The sequence below is a fragment of the Entelurus aequoreus genome, linkage group LG03 (genome assembly GCF_033978785.1).
Source record: "Entelurus aequoreus isolate RoL-2023_Sb linkage group LG03, RoL_Eaeq_v1.1, whole genome shotgun sequence".
Lineage (NCBI taxonomy): Eukaryota > Metazoa > Chordata > Actinopteri > Syngnathiformes > Syngnathidae > Entelurus > Entelurus aequoreus.
Window position 1 is genome coordinate 53,064,535 of NC_084733.1, and position 19,201 is coordinate 53,083,735.

At 40.4% G+C, this 19,201-nt stretch overlaps 1 protein-coding gene across 1 annotated transcript in view; it reads right to left on the reverse strand.

Annotated features, from left to right (window-relative positions):
• The window catches only part of LOC133646604 (ryanodine receptor 3-like), a 168,978-nt gene that overhangs the window by 130,420 nt on the left and 19,357 nt on the right, over positions 1 to 19,201 (reverse strand). The window contains exons 7-18 of the mRNA XM_062042144.1: positions 17,824 to 17,971; positions 17,332 to 17,534; positions 16,580 to 16,754; positions 14,083 to 14,291; positions 13,809 to 14,008; positions 11,132 to 11,198; positions 10,892 to 11,052; positions 10,658 to 10,823; positions 10,154 to 10,240; positions 4,131 to 4,357; positions 1,962 to 2,769; positions 1,630 to 1,830 (exon numbers count right to left, since the gene is read on the reverse strand). Of these exons, the coding sequence (XP_061898128.1) occupies positions 1,630 to 1,830; positions 1,962 to 2,769; positions 4,131 to 4,357; positions 10,154 to 10,240; positions 10,658 to 10,823; positions 10,892 to 11,052; positions 11,132 to 11,198; positions 13,809 to 14,008; positions 14,083 to 14,291; positions 16,580 to 16,754; positions 17,332 to 17,534; positions 17,824 to 17,971 (2,652 nt within the window). The remainder of the gene's footprint in view (positions 1 to 1,629; positions 1,831 to 1,961; positions 2,770 to 4,130; positions 4,358 to 10,153; positions 10,241 to 10,657; positions 10,824 to 10,891; positions 11,053 to 11,131; positions 11,199 to 13,808; positions 14,009 to 14,082; positions 14,292 to 16,579; positions 16,755 to 17,331; positions 17,535 to 17,823; positions 17,972 to 19,201) is intronic.

The window sequence follows — 19,201 nt, forward strand, 5'->3', positions numbered from 1 at the left end:
TCACGCCTCATTGCTCTCAAGCCTGGAGAGAGAATTATGGTGAGAAAGTTCAAATGTTTAATTCAGCACTCACAGAATTGAGGACGACATATCAAGTCATTACAGCACAGAACTCTGTATCCAGCTGTGACCCCTAAGGGCGCGAGTGTGTCGATGTGTGTGTGTGAGAGTGTGTGTATGTGTGTGTGTATGTGTGCGTGCATGTGCTCAAGTGTGTGTGCATTTGTGCTCTCTCACTTAAAAAATGACACCCCAGTTTGTACTGTACATGCCTTAAAGCATGTGCGAATACAAATGGACAAAGAAGACTTAATTTGGAGCATAGAACAGCTCCAAGATTGACTTTTGTCCAAAATTAAGGCATTCAAGGCTGTAAAAAACATACAAATATGGGAATTGGAATCTTGGCAGCTAAATTAGTCATGTATGTAAAAAAATACATAAGTTATGTAAAATGTCCCTCGTGAATCATTTAGTTAGATGCATGCATGGTTTGAGCCAGAGAAGCTGCAGGCTGTGTCTGTGGTCAGTGATACATACATTAATGTGTGGCAAGGTGATGATTTATCGTCTCTGACATCTTGCTGGCTATTGTTAACATTTTATACTTCCAAAAAAGTGTCAAATTATCTAAATTGTAATTTTGCATATGGATATTTCCCAGTTTTTAAACATTTGGACAATTTGACAGCAAATAAAATGATTTTATTTAATGTCACTGTCATTAAAAAAAAAGAAAGATTATACTTAATGAAATCAAATCAAATGTAAGCAATGAAAAAAAAATAATGCTCACTTTTTAATGACACAATTAGGTCATTTAATTGTGCTTTTTTGTGTAATGATTATATTTGCATCTCCTTTTCTCGGTGTTGTGGGCGTTTTGATAATCAGCATGCATATATGAAGACAGACACGCTTGATAGATTATGCTTGCTATTTTACTCATTTAATAGATGCAATTCTCTGCGCACAAGCTCAGTAGAGCAGCTTTGTGTGTGCTACCAAGTTTGCAATTTTTAGTACACACAAACCTTTAGTACCGTATTTTTTGGACTATAAGTCGCAGTTTTTTTCATAGTTTGTTAGCGTTGGTGCGATTTATACTCAGGAGCGACTTATGTGTGAAATTATTAACACATTACCGTAAAATATCAAATAATATTATTTAGCTCATTCACGTAAGAGACTAGACATATAAGATTTCATCGGATTTAGCGATTAGGAGTGACAGATTGTTTGCATGTTCTATATGTTATAGTTATTTGAATGACTCTTACCATAATATGTTACGTTAACATACCAGGCACGTTCTCAGTTGGTTATTTATGGGTCATATAACGTACACTTATTCAGCCTGTTGTTCACTATTCTTTATTTATTTTAAATTGCCTTTCAAATGTCTATTCTTGGTGTTGGGTTTTATCAAATACATTTCCCCAAAAAATGCGACTTATACTCCAGTACGACTTATATATGTTTTTTTCCTTCTTTATTATGCATTTTCGGCCGGTGCGACTTATACTCCGGAGCGACTTATACTCCGGAAAATACGGTAGGTGTCCTGTGAGGGTAACGGTATTAACTGAAATGCATTATCATTATATGAGTACTGCAGTGATATTTTACCTGTTCTTGAGGAGGTGATCGAAACTCTTTGGTCTTCTTGGCGGTAATGGCGGCAGACATATTGAGCGCAAGCATCAACTCGTTGTAGCGAAACTTTTGGTTGTACTGCAGCTTGGAGACAAAGCTGTCCGAAAAGGACACGATGGCTTCAATGCGGTGCTTCAGCTCACAGTCGCAGAAATAGTGCAGCAGCTCGCACATCTGCAAAGGAAGACCATGTGTTGTTGTGCCACTGACTGAAAGGTCAGACCATGTAAGTCCCTGTCAATGTAATGTACACCTGTTCACATGCAGTATATAAACATAATCGGGTTATGTGTGCATTCTATCACCTGCCGTTTCACAGGTTCAGGCAGCCTCTTCTCCAGAAGCCCTTTCATCAGCTGTTTAGCCTCTTTGGCTGCTTCTTCCTCTCCAGCTTCTACCGCCTTTTTCTCGGCCGCCGTTAGTCCTTCTTTGTCTGTCGTACCGATGGTTTCTTCCTTGGGTGTCTCACTAAATACATTTGGGTCAACAAGGAGCAAGATCTTGTGAACATCCTCACTGCAGAGTACGCCCATGGTCAGCAACGTGCTGATGAGCTTCAGGATGGGCACAAACTGGTACTCGACCCCTCCTCCTACAGGATCACGGATGTAGTGACCGCCTCCTTGGACAGCCTCTGTCAACATTGATATCGCTTTTGCTTTTAATGCGTCCAGGGGTATCTGGGGACTGTACAGATAATGTTCCCGTTTGGTGTTGATAAAACACAGCGGAGCAAAGTTCAGGCGGGGTTTGAGCGACGTGCTGAGCCCCACCCCTGGCGGAAAGTGTTTTTTGGAAGCATCAGAGAAGAGTCGGATTGAGCGCGTCTCAGCCGTGACCGGGATGATGAACTCATCTTTCATCATGAGTCGAGCCTCTTTGGCTGTCTCCAAATGGATGCTGATGAGGAGATTGTAAAAACCCTCACGTAACATGCCTGACAGGTACTGGTTGTCGATGGTGTATAAGAGCTGTGATTGGTCCAGGTGGCTGCAGAGGGCGTGGGCTACGCGGGTGTTGCCCAGTGCACAGAGAGCACAGTAGAGCTTCAAGGTGTGATAGTGGAACTTCCTTATGTCCTCCTGCTCGGACAATTCCATGATGTCAACGCACCTTTAAATAGATAATAGATAATTATATCAATGATCATAAACGATACTTAGAAAAAAATGCTGTATCTGAACACATTACTGTACATTTTTCCAGAGTTTGTTTCATAATGATACATCAAGAAACAGTAGGTTAATGATGTTGTACTTCTGTACTGTTCACCCGTAATGTACCCAAAATATGCAAACCATGAGTCTCCTTTGTCTTTCTGCCTTTTTGTTTGCAATTGTGGGTAGTAACGGCATGTTTATGCAAATGTCACATAATTTTAAAGCATTTACATTAACATTTTATATCAAAATGTGCATAATTTAAAGGCCAATGGTAATGTTAATGTGCAGTCGTCAATGTAAACCTTTATTGTTTGAAAGCAAATAAACACATTCCATTCATTATGCAAAGTTGTTTGCCCTTGTGGCAAAAAAAAAAAATTGAATGTGTTTTGTATACTTTGACACTTTACAAAAAATATGGATGTTGTAGTGAAATATTGTTATTGGTACATGCTTTGCACGGTATTGAATACAAATGGAGGACAATACAAAATATAATGTAATTTTCAAAGCCAGCATTATAATAGTGTGGACTTATGGGGTTGTCATGAGACAGGCGCGACAATGTACTATACTTTTAACAAGCACTAAAACGGAAAATGCAAATATGCACACATGGATCTCACAGATGTATCAAGGCAAAGTTCACTTTTAAGGGAAATTAAAGATCCCTTGTATTGAATTGACACTCTAACTGCAACATGTGGCATTATGTGAGTTGTTTTTTGGAGAGAATTAACCAGTAACCAAGGGACAAGCGGTAGGAAAATGGATGGATGGATTGATGGTTATACTCTTTGTGAGGTTCAGACTAAGGCTGTGACCAGTGGTGGGCAAACCAGTTTGTTCAGTGACAGGCTACTCCTCTCCAGGAGAAAAAATAATAGACCTTAAAAGTACTTTGTTCCCCGTGCCATCAAACTACAGGACTCCTCGTTAGGGGAGAGTGGGAGAAGTAGGAAATAGAGAGAAGATAAAACATGGTAAGAGGCACAGGGACAATGCTCTTTGATCATTATTATTATTATGCATACAATTTATATCATTACTTTATTATGCTATTTATCTGTTTCTGTTTTCTCGGTATGATGTGCTGCTATTGCTACTGTCCTGTAGACTATTTGGTGTTGCTGCCATTTGAACCATAATTTTCCTGAGAGCACACGCCAAGGTGATCAAAAATGTTTTATCTAATCGAATCTATCGAATCGAATCAAATCTAATTCGTCAAACCTACAGTAGTCTAGTTGAATCTTATCTAACCGTCCAGCATCAATAATCCAAAATAAATCTTTCCAAAGGAAAACTAACCTGTTCTCCTCGGGTATGTGAACCGCCATCATCTGCAGAGGCTCCACACAGTGCAACGACCATCCGTGTCTCTCACTGACTCTCGCCGTTTCCACCTTGAGGAATGTGTTTGGCATGCGGCTCCACAGCACCGCATTGATGGTCTGGATGTCCAGGCGAGGGGGGCACTGGGGCACTGGGTTCTTATGCTCGCTCTTAAAGATGGCTGACGACAGTGGCATGGCGTTCTGCACAAAGTAGCGTCACAATCAAGTGGTTAGAAAGCTCTGTGAGTAACTATCACATTGTGGTGCTTACAACTTTAAAGATAACAGAAATTGTGGACTTTATGAAGTTCTGTACAGTCAACCCTAACTATATCACGCTTCAAATATTGGGGATTCTCTACATCGCAGATTTAAACAAAATATTTGTTTTAATTCTGTTTTAAAATATTTTTTTTTAAACCGTGTTCTATATGTTTTGGCTTTAATTAAAAGTTGAATTAGGTTGTATTTATGTACTGTATTACAGTGCAGTATTCACCTAGCCCCCTCTCTTGGGTCTGGCCTTGACATGGCGAGGGGGCTTGCGCGTTCCAATGAATCTGGAGAGCGATACCGTCAGAAGCTTGCTCGTGGTAGGGTCACCCTCGGCGGGCCAGGTTCCAGGGTGTAGGTCCCAGACAAAAAATTACCCCAGCGTGTTGGTACACTGTGAGGTGGCAGCCCCACCAACCAACTATCCTGCAGAGGGCTAACAACCCGCCCAGAAGAAACCTCTTTTTTACGAAACTGATCAGAGAAACAAGCCGGACTGCCCAACACGGGAAGTAAGCGTTTGCGAAGCTGATTGTGTATTACATATTACATTTTATTTAAAAACAAACTGAAATTGACTGCTTACTTAAAGCAGATTTTTAAAATAAAGTTGACCAGAGTGCTCTACAATTTAGGTCACAGTAAAAAGTATATCATTATGTTTAACAATAAGTATTTCTCTCTAAACAGGAGATGAATCACGCGACAGCAACACACATACACCCAAAAAATATAAAGCAAATTTTGCTTCATAATTTAAACTCAAACTTTAAATCTCAAGCGGTGAGTGACGTCACATCCAGAAAAGTCTGCTGCCGTTTGCTGTTGCGAAGAAGCTAAGTATTAGCTTTCTATATGTGTGCTTCTAATTGTTTTACAGCTTACTTCATTCCTTCTCAAACATGATTAGTAGTCTTATCAAACTTACGAAGCACCCGGTCTCTGTCTCACCTCCTCTCTCAGCTAGCTAGCTGCTAAGCTAACGAAACTAAGATAGTCGCAGTCCAAAGCAGCTATGCTCCAAAAGCGTCTGCTACCTCACGCTGCTGCTACTGTGCTCCGAAGACAGCAAAAACTCGACTGGATAGATTGGCCCTCCTCGAGGGCCGTGTCCGCCAGTTAGAGCAGAGTCATTTCGTAACTTTAGACACCGCGGACACGTTTGCTAGCGTTAGCTGTAGCGAGCTGACGAGCCAAGCTTGTAGCAGCCCTAAGCAACCTACAAGCCACGGTGAACCGGTTAATAAGCATAATAGATTTAGCCCTTTAGCTAGTCCTACACCCCAGTCTACCGGACACCAAACTTTAGTCATAGGAGACTCCATCACCCGGAACATACAGCATAGCAAACCAGCCACAATTAAGTGTATTCTCGGGACCCAAGCACCCAACATTGAAGCTAATCTTTGGGAGCTGACTCGCAACAGGCCTAGTAAACACATACCAAAGGCTAATCGCACCACTAGCTACGCAAACATAGTTGTAAACGTCGGCTCCAATAACACTAGGATGAGACAGTCAGATATTACAAATAGGAATTTAGCTCAGACTTGTAATCTCGCTAGAAAGAGGTCTCAGCATTGAGTACTTGTCTCAGGCCCTCTGCCTGCGAGAGGCAATGATGAGCGGTATAGCAGATTAGTCTCGCTTAACAAGTGGCTCGCTAGTTTTTGTAGAGAACAGAGACTAACGTTTATTGATAATTGGTCCTATTTCTGGAGAAAACCGGGTTTGTTGAGAAGAGATGGCCTTCAACCTACCCGGGAAGGTGCCATCAATATATCTAGAAACATACTGTAGATTACTGGTTGAGTCCCACTTGACTAACTACACTAGAGCAAGCTCAGACACAGGCAATTACAATGTCTGTTAGTCCGGGTGAGGAGTCAGTTCAACTTGAACTAACCAGTGCCAGGTTGGAAAATTCCTGCACACATAGCATTACTCGTAGAATAATACATAACTCACATAATGTTTTTTTCTGTACTGACTGTGCCAGTGGTGAACATGCATTTTACTGAGGCGGAAAATTATGACGCGTTACATCTATCGCAGCACCAAGCAAATAATCTCAAAATCCCCGTCATGTCAATTCCTAGATGTCATCGAAATGATTTAGGCGCACTACACAAAATAAACATAACGTTATTAATATTAGTACTAGGAGTACCATTAACAAAAAATCCTCATCTGCTTATTTAAAGCAGATTTTTAAAATAAAGTTGACCAGAGTGCTCTACAATTTAGGTCACAGTAAAAAGTATCTCATTATGTTTAACAATAAGTATTTCTCTCTAAACAGCAGATAAATCACGCGACAGCAACACACATACACCCAAAAAATATAAAGCAAATGTTGCTTCATAATTTAAACTCAAACTTTGAATCTCAAACGGTGAGTGACGTCACATCCAGAAAAGTCAGCTGCCGTTAACTCACATAACTCACATAATGTTTTTTTCTGTACTGACTGTGCCAGAGGTGAACATGCATTCTACTGAGGCGGAAAATTATGACGCGTTACATCTATCGCAGCACCAAGCAAATAATCTCAACATCCCCGTCATGTCAATTCCTAGATGTCATCGAAATGATTTAGGCGCACTACACAAAATAAACATAACGTTATTAATATTAGTACTAGGAGTACCATTAACAAAAAATCCTCAAAACAGCCAACTACCTATTATATGGGCTTTTTAAACATCAGATCATTGTCTCCCAAAACGTTATTAGTTAATGAGGTCATTAGAGACAACAATTTTAACGTCATTGGTCTCAGTGAAACTTGGCTAAAACCAGATGAATTTTTCCCGCTTTCCTCCTAACTATACTAAGTAATAAATATAAATCATTTGAGGTGCTTACTATGAGGTCTGTCACACCGCTACCTCTCTATCCAGCTGTTATCTATCACTTTATCAGGGAATTTTCAGAGTTTTTAATATCCATATGAATACCCCGTCAGACCTGTGTATCTGTGTGTGGCGGTCCAGACTATAATTGATAGCTGTGGTCGTACCCAAATAATAAATCAACCCACGCATCGCAACTTTAATACGATAGACCTAGTCCTTGTCTTGGGTGTCACCACCTCCAAAGTTATGGTTCTCCCGTACACTAAAGTAATGTCCGATCATTTCCTTATAAAATGTAAAGTACTGACTCAGTGTCAGCAAGCTACTAATAACCAATGCTTTAGCAGCTGCAACATTAATACTGTCACAACTATGACTCTTGCTGGCCTACTGCCTTCAGCACAATTCCCAAATTAGGTGGGTTCTATCGATAACCTTACTAACAACTTTAACAATGCCCTGCGCAATGCCATTGATAGTATAGCACCGCTAAAGCTAAAAAGGCCCCTAAAAGGCATAACTCAAACTTTACAGAAGAAACCAGGGCTCCTAAACTATCATTTAGAAAGCTGGAATGCAAATGATGCACGACTAAACTTGAGATTTTCCATCAAGCATGGAGTGATAGTTTAATAACTTATAAACACGTGCTTACCTCAGCTAAAACTAATTAATACTCCAATCTCATCCGCCTCAATGAAAACGATCCTATATATTAGTTCAGTAGCCTACAGTAGCATTGCTAATCCAACAAGACACTCCCCCCAGTAGCTCCACCCACTCGGCTGATGAATTCATGAAATTCTTTCCTAAGAAAATTTAACTCATTAGAAAGGAGATTAAAGATAAAGCGCCCAGTATGACCACTCCTTATGCATCAGTCGGTGACGTCTCTGCGCTCCTACTTGTCTACATGCAAGAGGATCCCCTGATGTCCCCACTATGGACTGGACTCTCACATTATTAACCCTTTCCACTCTGCATCCATTGCACCAGTCACCCGGGGGGATCCCCACATCTTCGGCCCCTTCCAAGGTTTCTCATTGTTCCCATTGGGTTGAGTTTTTTCTTGCCCTGATGTTGGATCTAAACCGAGGATGTCCTTGTGGCTTATGCAGCCCTTTGAGACATTGGTGATTCAGGGTTATTTAAGTAAACTTGGATTGATTGATTGAATATTTTGTTAGGTTTCTTTGTCTTTTTTTTCTTCACTTCGTGGACCTGACCGCAAGCCGAAGGATGTGGACACGTGACACAACCAGTAACTGTTTCCAAGGCTCGTCCGTCCCAAATAACAGTGCTCCAGCTGCGACTGGAAGAATCTTTTCAGGACCCGCACTCCCTCGACCCCATGGGCTGGGTCCTTGGAAGGATGCAGCCGCCGAATTGGGACACGACAATTGACTCCATCAGGGGCACAGTAATGCTTCCGGGATAACATAACAAGCGATCTCATTGGAGACCGAGCATCCAATCAGAGCGTACATTTGTCCAGCTCTCTGATTGTTTGCCTTTTTGACACTAATATAACGTGTGTCTAAATTTTTTGCAAGCGCACAGTAGAAATTTGAACGGGTGTAGAAAAAAAAGTTGGATGCGCAGAAGGGTGAGGTTAAGAGAGCGAAGAAAGGGGGCGAGAGAGAGCACTTCCATCTGACTGCAGACAGCACTAATTATTGAGTCTTAATATTGTCCACAAAATACATTTATATTTGCTCGAATGTTTTTATTTTTTGCTTGAGTTTAATTTATTTTCAAAATATAATGTCTTTACTTGCAAAACATATTTTTCTGTTCTCAAAATCTGCCTTTGCGACCTCAACATTAAGACACACACATAACGCCATTCTAGGTGAGGATCTTTACTACAAAGTTAACATGAGTGGCAGTTCTTATTAACATAAAAGTGGAGCGGCAAAACGCAAAGAAAATGAAAAAAGAGACCAAGTGTAGCAGTGATGTACTAATTTTCCATCGACTGCATAGTGTTTTTCCTACTGCTACGAGCAAGATGTTATCTGTGGTTGCCGGAGGCAAGCGTGCTGACAACCAATCTAAAAGCACAGGCTATTTTGCTTGATAGCACAGGATTTAAAGGGCCGGTCATGTGCCCCGACCCCAGGACGGCTTTGATTTATTCTGCCTCTGCTGTAATTTACAGTAGAACACACTCAAGGCTATATTGGGTAAAACAAATGTTAAAGGTGACAATATGGGTGTTATTTCATGTTTTGTTAAAAAACAAAACATATTCAGTATGTCAAACTGTTTTTTTATGTTCTAACCATGAAAAGATTAAATGTGTTAATAATAATCCTACTTTGCGAAAATGTGTTGATCATTGGTTATGATCAAACGCAATAAGCGAGGGATGATGTGATGTGTCTGAATGGGTTATTCTGTGTATCTGCCCTTTTCCCATAAGGCTTTAGCATCTTATGAAGACATTAGAATGCTAAATAAGGCCCTGGCTGAGCTAGTCAAGGCTGAACAGTTTCCTGTGTGAGTGTGTGTTTGTGAGGGAGAAAACAGAGAGAGAAGGATCTGACTATCTTGCCGTTAGCCTTGTTTCAAGTGGAACAGTTTAGTACAGTACAGTAAAATGTGCATTTTGTTTGCAAAAAATTTTGAACAGTACAAAAAAAATTATCTTTTATGTACCAACTTTTGGTACCTTTTTTCTTGGGGGACCAAAAACTATGGTACGATACCTACAGGGTTGTCCTAAACACTGCAGATAGTTTATTGGTCAATAAAGTATTTGCACTTCCACATTGTGAATAGGAATAATTTGCTAAAATATTGTCACACAAACATACAATGTACCACTTAAAGGGTAAAGTGGTTTGAGGATCACAAACTCCACCTTTAGCTTGGTGAGTTCAAACTGGAAGAGGTTAGGGCTTGTGGGTCGCACAAACACAGCAGGGAAAAGCTTGGTGTTGGGTTCCACCTGGAGACAAAAAAAGTTGACGCATAAATCCGCGTACTGTATAAAATTACTTGTGGAAAGCAGCTTAATAGGGCATCATGAAACTTCACCACTTGATGCTTGATGAGTATGCACTATAAACGAGCTGGTGAGGATGACTCAGCGCTGGGGTGACGCTGAACAGATTTCAGTGAGAACTTAAGAAGATTACACCCTTGAAAGAATTCTCAAAGCTGAACAGGAAAATTGTCAAATGTCTGATATTCAACAATGCAAACGTCAGGACTTAAAATATGCAAAGACAGGAAAAAAGTTCCTGACAAGGTCAACAAACTGTTACTAGATGGATGAACAATTGCACATTTGCATTCTGTATCCACAAGTCATCCACTGATAAATGACTGTATTAATATTTATTACCTCATATGCATTAATTACCTGATAGGAGGTGGATACCTCCTTGCCGTTGACAATGAATGTCACCATGCCGGTTGCCAAGTCTATGAGACAACCAATATCCAGGTCCACATTGCTGCGGTTTGGACCATGAGCTGCGTTGGTCACATCGCCACCCCACACCATGTAGCAGTTACTCCTCCTCACGCTATCAGAAAGAAGTCCATAAATACATCCACACTAAAAATCATATCAAGATTGGGCTCCAAATCTCACCTCTCATGGACCCGTCCTCGCTCATCTCCCAGGGTGACAGTCACAGTTCTGGTCTTATTGAGGGCGAAGTTGTTGCTATAGTAATGGTAGTCGGGAGACACCCAGCCCACCCACACACTTGCAGGTTCCTGACCAGCAAAGACCCTCACAGAGTGGTAGTACTGCAATGACACATCAAAAAGTGGAAATGTTGGCGTAAATAGATTTTCTATCAATGTTGATTCAATGAGGTTTCACTACCGTTGTGATGCTGCTGTAGTCCACACGTCTACTTTCATCACTGTGCCGCACAGATCGCAGGGGATATCTGTGGTCAACGACATTTAACAGGTAATCAGCTGTAGTGCAGTTAATGGGCCTAACGAGGCGTCCGCATTAAATTTAATTGGCTGGGCCATTTTCTTTCAAACGTCATTATTTGGTGACTCACACTATTTGGACAAACATAATGATTCATACTTTCACTCGAATCTTAGTTCTTCATCATTACACATGGTATATTTTTTTAATATATTTGTCAAGCTATTTGTGGAAACATATTTTAGAGAAGGTTTTTGTTCCAGTGCACATTATTTATTTGTTTTTTAAATTTTAAAATGATGATGACCTCTGATCTTACAAATATTTCTAGATGGACAAAAAATGGAGTGGAAGCTGTTTTAAAATGATATTATGATAGTACTGTATGATGTACTGTATGACAATAGTTGTGACTTGACCATAAGGCCTAATTAAAAACTTCCATAAACCCCCAAACCTGCCACATCTATAATTAACCCTTGTTTAAACATTTTGATGGGCCATTAAAGGCCTACTGAAACCCACTACTACCGACCACGCAGTCTGATAGTTTATATATCAATGATGAAATCTTAACATTGCAACACATGCCAATACGGCCGGGTTAACTTATAAAGTGCAATTTTAAATTTCCCGGGGAACTTCCGGTTCAAAACGCCTTTGGAGGATGACATATGCGCGTGACGTAGCCAGTTTAACAGAGGTATGGCTTCCCCATTGAAGCCAATACGAAATAGCTCTGTTTTCATTTCATAATTCCACAGTATTCTGGACATCTGTGTTGGTGAATCTGTTGCAATTTGTTCATTGCATTATGGAGAAAGAAGCTGAGCAAGCAAAGAAGAAAGTCGGTGCGAAGCGGAGTATTTTGCGAGGGAAGTCAGCAACACAACACAGTCGGTGTTTCATTGTTTACATTCCCGAAAGATGCAGTCAAGATCGAAGAACTCGGACAACAGAGACTCTTACCAGGAGGACTTTGACTTCGTTAACAGACGCAAACGCGATACCGTGAGTACGCTTCCAAACATTTGATCGCTTGCTATAACTAGCTCGAGCTAGTAGCTAGGAGCTAGGAGCTAGCATAACAAACACCTAGGTGTTTGTTATGCGGATTAATTTGTGGCATATTAAATATAAGCCTGTTTGTGTTGTGGCTAATAGAGTATATATATGTCTTGTGTTTATTTACTGTTGTAGTCATTCCCAGATGAATATCAGGTCCCACCCGCGCGCTTCCAAACATTTGATTGCTTGCCCGTACGTGCGTGTCATGTACGTAACTTTGGTTAAATATATAAGCTTTATGAACCTTGGGTTAGGTGAACGGTCCTTTGGGCTGAGTGAGTGTGTGTGTTGTGCAGGTGTTTGAATTGTATTGGCGGGTTATATATACGGGATCCCGTCCATATTACCCGCTCGAGCTATAACTAGCTCGAGCTAGTAGCTAGGAGCTAGCATAACAAACACCTAGGTGTTTTTATGTGGGATTAATTTGTGGCATATTAAATATAAGCCTGGTTGTGTTGTGGCTAATAGAGTATATATATGTCTTGTGTTTATTTACTGTTTTAGTCATTCCCAGGTCAACCCCGGCTCTCACAGCATCTTCCCTATCTGAATCGCTTCCACTCCCCACTAGTCCTTCACTTGCACTTTACTCATCCACAAATCTTTCATCCTCGCTCAAATTAATGGGGAAATCGTCGCTTTCTCGGTCCGAATCTCTCTCACTTCATGCGGCCATCGTTGTAAACAATAGGGAACTTTGCGTATATGTTCAATTGACTACGTCACGCTACTTCCGGTAGGGGCAAGCCTTTTTTTTTATCAGATACCAAAAGTTGCAATCTTTATCGTCGTTGTTCTATACTAAATCCTTTCAGCAAAAATATGGCAATATCGCGAAATGATCAAGTATGACACATAGAATAGATCTGCTATCCCCGTTTGAATTAAAAAAATTCATTTCAGTAGGCCTTTAAGATGAAAGATTTTTCAGCGAATGCACATTGAAATTTAAATTGTTTTGATGACCACGTGGGTGGAATGCCAACTCCGGTCATGGGCGAGATCCTGCCCCAAGTGGAGGAGCTCAAGTACCTCGGGGTCTTGTTCACTAATGAGGGAAAATGCATTGTGAGATCAGTGCAGCGTCTGCAGTAATGCAAACTCTGCATTGGTCCGTCAAGGTAGAGAAGGAGCTGAGCTAGAAGGCAAAGCTCTTATTTACCGGACTATCTACGTTCCTACCCTCACCTATGGTCATGGGCTATGGGTTGTGCCCGAAAGGACAAGATCACAGTTAAAAGCGGCTGAAATTAGTTTTCTTCTAAGGGGCTCTACCTTAGAGATCAGGTGAGATACTCTGTCATTTGGACGGAGCTTGTTATAAAGTCACTACGATAGCCAGTTGAGGTGGCTCCAGCATCTAGTCAGAATACTGCTGCTGTACGCCTCCCTGGGGAGGTATTCAGGGCACATTCGACCAGTAGGAGGGCCAGCGGGAGAAAATGGATGGTTGGATGTGCAAAACTGTGCTTTAATCTGGCCATGTTTATTCATATTAAACCTGCATAGGGCCCCTTTAACACAACAATGTACAATAGAGGACTACCTGTGTTTAACCTTGAGGGTCTCATCGTCATGCACTCCATTCATGTCTACAACAGGACTGGTCTTGAAGAAGGAATGAAACTCCACAGGCATACTGAGACGACAAAACACCATATCTGCATTGCTGTTCTGAGAGCCAAAAGTCCTGTGAGTGACTTTGAGACACGGGGGGCTGTCAATGGTCCCATCAATCCTGGTTACCTGAGAAGAACCAACAAAGTTGCGTTAACCGTCCAATTTTTCTTTAGAAGAGGTATTAAAGTGTTTGGTCATACTGTGATATGATTGTGGTCCTTTGGCACATTGACAAATGTTGGCAAACGCTTGCTGAACCACATGGTGAGTTCTCGGTTCATGTTGACAGCGAAGGGTTCAAAACCCTCCTGGAGGCCGCACATGGTGTAGTACTTGAAGGTGCTGGCATCTTTGCCTAGATTCATACGACCCACCTGAGCCAAGCCCAGACTGCACACTGGAATGAACCCTGCACAGGAAGCAAAAGTTAATGCTTCATTTTGTAGTCTTCTGACAATTGCTACTACCCCTCCTTGACATCGTTCTCCTTGACGAGCCATTTAGTTTCCTGTGTAGTAGCAGTAAACATTGGCGATTGAAGCGAAATCCAGACCGTTGTTGGAGCAGGAACTACACTAAGTCATTTTTACTGTACATGTTCCTTTGAAACCAATCATATTTATATAATATTCATAAAACTTCTCATAATTAGGTATTGCATATTTTTTTGCGGAGACATTCGTCAATTTGTGCCATTTCTTTTGTTTTGACTTTTTGGCGCTTTTGAGGCGTGATGCATTAAAAATAAGCAGACCAAGCATAGCTGTGCATTCTAAGTATGAAGCCTTTAGATAGATACTGTAATTCTTCATCACATTAAAAGGGACATATGATGATTTACATTTAACACACTTCCTTGTGGTCTAGATCAGTGTTTTTCAACCACTAGTGTGCCGCGAGATAAAGTCTGGTGTGTCGTGGGAGATTATGTAATTTCACCTAATTGGGTTAAAAATATTTTTTGCACACAAGTAATTGTAATCCGTAAATAAGTGCCGTTGTTGAGTGTCTGTACTGTCTAGAGCTCAGCAGAGTAACCATGTTATACCATACCATATCAGTAGATGGCAGCAAGTAGCAAATTGCTTTGTAGCTGTCGGAAACACGTTGTGTTATGATCCCAATATGCAGACGACAGCGGGAGGCAACATGCATGTAAAAAGGTATTTAATCCTTAAACCAAAAATAGACAAAAGGCGAATGCCCCTAAGAAAAGGCATTGAAGATTAGACTAAACTAAAACTGAACTGGCTGCAAAGTAAACAAAACACAAAATGCTGGACGACAGCAAAGACTTACTGTGTGTGGAGCAGAAATGGCGTCCACAAAGTACATCCGAACATGACATCACAATCAACAATGTCCCCACAAAGAAGAAAAGCGTCCGCACAACTTAAATAGCCATAGTGAGGCATGCTTGGTTATGGTTTAAATTAATATCCAACAATTGCGAGAACAACTTTTTATTGTCAATATCGGCTACTGAGTTTTGTTTTTTAATGATTTCTGCTTGCTGTGTGCCTCAGAATTTTTTCAATGAAAAAAATGTGCCTTGGCTCAAAAAACAACAACACTCGTCTAGATAATATATATTGGGTATGCTTTGTTGGAAATGTTGCTCCATCGTCACAAAACCTATTTTCTGCGTACCGTATGTCTACATGATATTCATTTGTGGAGGTGTTCCTGGATTGCAAATGAAACCATGCTTCACCCACTCCAAAAGTATCAAAATGTGTCTTTTGAAAATGTGCACTGTATATACAGTATCATATAGACGCACATCACTGTTATTTTTTCCCAGACAGTCGAAAATAAACATATGGATAGATAGACTCCATCACATTAGGTCCACCTGCACGCTCTCAGATCGATATAAAGCTGCATAAAAAGCTGGTTTTAGCAGCAATAATGCCAGTGTGTGTTGCACGTTAGTGTTGTTGTGCGCATGCAAGGATTACATGAAAATAATACTTAATATTACTTTATTTTTTGTTACTTCAAACTCAGCGGACTCATAAAGAGCTTTTCCCCTCTGGCTGATAGCTTCGCTTAATGTCCAAATAAGTACATCCACTTCACTGTGACATCACAATGTAGCCAGATTACAAAACCCTGTGGTCAGAGGCATCCAAAACTGTGTGCAAGCTCACGCAAAAACGCATTAAGCTTATTATTTGAAGCTTTGGCACTGTTTATTACAAGTATGCGATTTTGTAACAACATTTATAAGTCAGGAAAGACAAAAATAATCAATGGTCCCTTCTAAATATAATTCTCCTTCTTCGATCTTTGCTGATAGGACTTTCTTATTCTGAGTTCATCCAAGGAGTGCATTCTTTTTATGTTGGCAGAAAGAACAACTACAAGCTTCAGTCAAACATGAGACTTACACAAGCAAAGGTAATAGGGGCTTGACCTTCTCAAGAAATATATCCTACCACTTTTAAAATACTATTGAATTCATGGAAATATTTGAGTTTATATGAAAATTTTGACCACATGTGCATTACAGAAAACTACACACACACGCACAGACACACACACACACACACACACACACACACACACACACACACACACACACACACACGCACGCACACACACACACACACACACACACACACACACACACACACACACACACACACACACACACACACACACACACACACACACACACACACATTGTCTCACCCTCCTCCGTTTCAAAGTCAGTGAAGCAAAGTTCAGAGCCTTTTGTGGTGATGAGTATCTCTCCATTGAGGGTGAATATCATGGATTTGTCCTCCATGTTGATCATGCAGCCCACCACATCTCCACTGTGCCAGCAGCGCCCAAACAAGCGGCTTCCCATGTTCAGACAGTGGCCCTGTGTGTATTTCAAGTATATGGAACACTGACTGCAAACATGTTCTGTCTTTTTTTGAATGGTTACTTTATGTAATTAGTAAAAGTCACACAAATATCTTACACACAATGTTCTAATGCTGATTTGTGAGGAAAACTGGTGGAACTGGATGGAACCAAGCTTGATGTTTTTGGAACATAAATATGGATGCACGCAACATTGTGGAGTGAGCATATGACAGTCTACTGAAACACCAATTATCGCAAAAGCCATGATGTGCACATTATGTAAAATAATCCTTAATACTGAACATTGAACTTGTTTATGACATCTGGTAGGACCCTCATTGTAAATTGTATTAATTGGTTATCCCTAGTTCAAAGTGTATAAACCTTTACTTAAATAGAGGCTGTAATTCATTATTCATATTTACATTGTTTTTTATAGAAAAGTTTGCTTAAATATACAAACTTTTCTATTTACGAACCCTGTTCAAAAAACAATTAAGTTCATAAATTGATGTTCCACTGTACACTAAAAAAAAACATGCTCTACTGCTTTAACATGCAACATGTAATATAAAAGGAGAAATGATTACCCTGTATCCATCAAAAACAAAAGCTAGATCATCTGTGCCCAGCTCCACATCTGGCTTACATCCAGGTCTGGCCCAGCCAACTCTCATGTCTCCTCCTGTCACCGCCTCGAATTCAAAGTACCATTTGCCTGTCTTCACCGCGTACGTTCGCTCTACTCGAAAGAAGCGGATTTTGTCAATGCTGAGCCGTTCAACCACTTGTCCTGGAAGGAATACCAACAGAGAAAGACTGGTTTTCTATACCATTTTGAAGCGTGTTTGAGATTACTTTTGTCCACAACTATAGTTGAACATTGATGTTGGACCTGACAGAGGGCCTCACTAACAATATAGCTATTTCATTCAAAAAATGTTTATGGGTTTTAAGTCAGGGCTCTTACGTTCTTCCACATCAAACTTAATAGACTTTGCTTTGTGCTTCGGGGCACAGTCACTTCCACAAAGTGTGTAAAATTGTCCATACGTGTTGGTAAAGTGATAATTAAGACACACCTGCTTCTTGATCAGATGGCTCTATGTTGTAACCATAACCAATCAAAGTGCGAATGGCCTCCCGTAGACTGTCGCGGTTAGACTTCTTGGTACGTTCATCCAGCATGGAGTAGGGGACCAAGCGGGGGTTACGTTTACTTTTCAGATCCTGCAGGAATCCGCAAAAGTGGACAACGTGTCAGTCAGAAATCCATAACTTGATTTGTGTTTTTTACTTCAAACAGCTATCAGTTTTTAAAAAAACAAATTAATCTTCCAGAGCCAAAAACATCTAAAAACAACATATGCAACCCTCATAGGGCTGCTTTTATGTGTGTTCAAATTAACCCAGCATGCCTCGCTGTGAGACAATATGTAAACATTTCACTCAAACATTATCTGAACTGAATACTTACTGTAGCAACAATAATTACAAGACTTGAGAATTACAATTCATCAGCATATTATTCATTGCAGTATGAGTATAGTATACAATAATTAAAAAGTTAAAAAAGCAACATATTCTCAAAGGGAATTTACTTTATTTCTTCAATGAGTAATCCAACAAGGTGACATTTTAAAGGGGAACTGCACAATTTTTGGAATTTTGCCTATCGTTCACAAACATTATACAAGACATGATGACGGATGGATTTTTTTTTATGCATTCTAAATATCAAATAAATGTAAATAAAAGTCAGCTTACGGTGGAGCCAATGGGAGCTCCTCTATTTCGCTCATAAAATCCAATGACCATTCAAAAACCGCCAACAATACTCCATTTAAATTTCGTTATTTGAATATTAACCAAGTTAAAGTTACAGTTAAAGTACCAATAATTGTCACACACACTTGTTCACCCCCTGGGAGGTGAGGGGAGCAGTGGGCAGCAGTGGTGGCGGCGCCCGGGAATAATTTTTGGTGATTTAACCCCCAATTCCAACCCTTGATGCTGAGTGCCAAGCAGGGAGGTAATGGGTCCCCGTTTTATAGTCTTTGGTATGACTCGAGTATTAGTGATATTGTTATTATAAGCGCTAACGCAGACAAACTATTTATAGCGATGCAGTGATCACCACCATGTGTCCCTATATTTACATCATCGAGTGGTCTGCTGCATCCTGGTTCCCTTGACATTTATTCAAGATCATAACTCATGCATTTCACCTGGACAGAAGAAGTCTGAGTAGGTATTCCGAGAAGTTGGTACACTTTGACAGCCATTTAGGACACGAAAATGGCCAGAACGACACAAAAAGACGCTTGGTCACGCCGCCGCAACAAATGCAAAAAAATTATAATAATAACTTTCATCGTCCTATTTTTCATAATGATTGTGAACGATAGGCAAAATTCCAAAAAAAGGGCAGTTCCCCTTTAAGTAAGAGAAAAAGAAAGA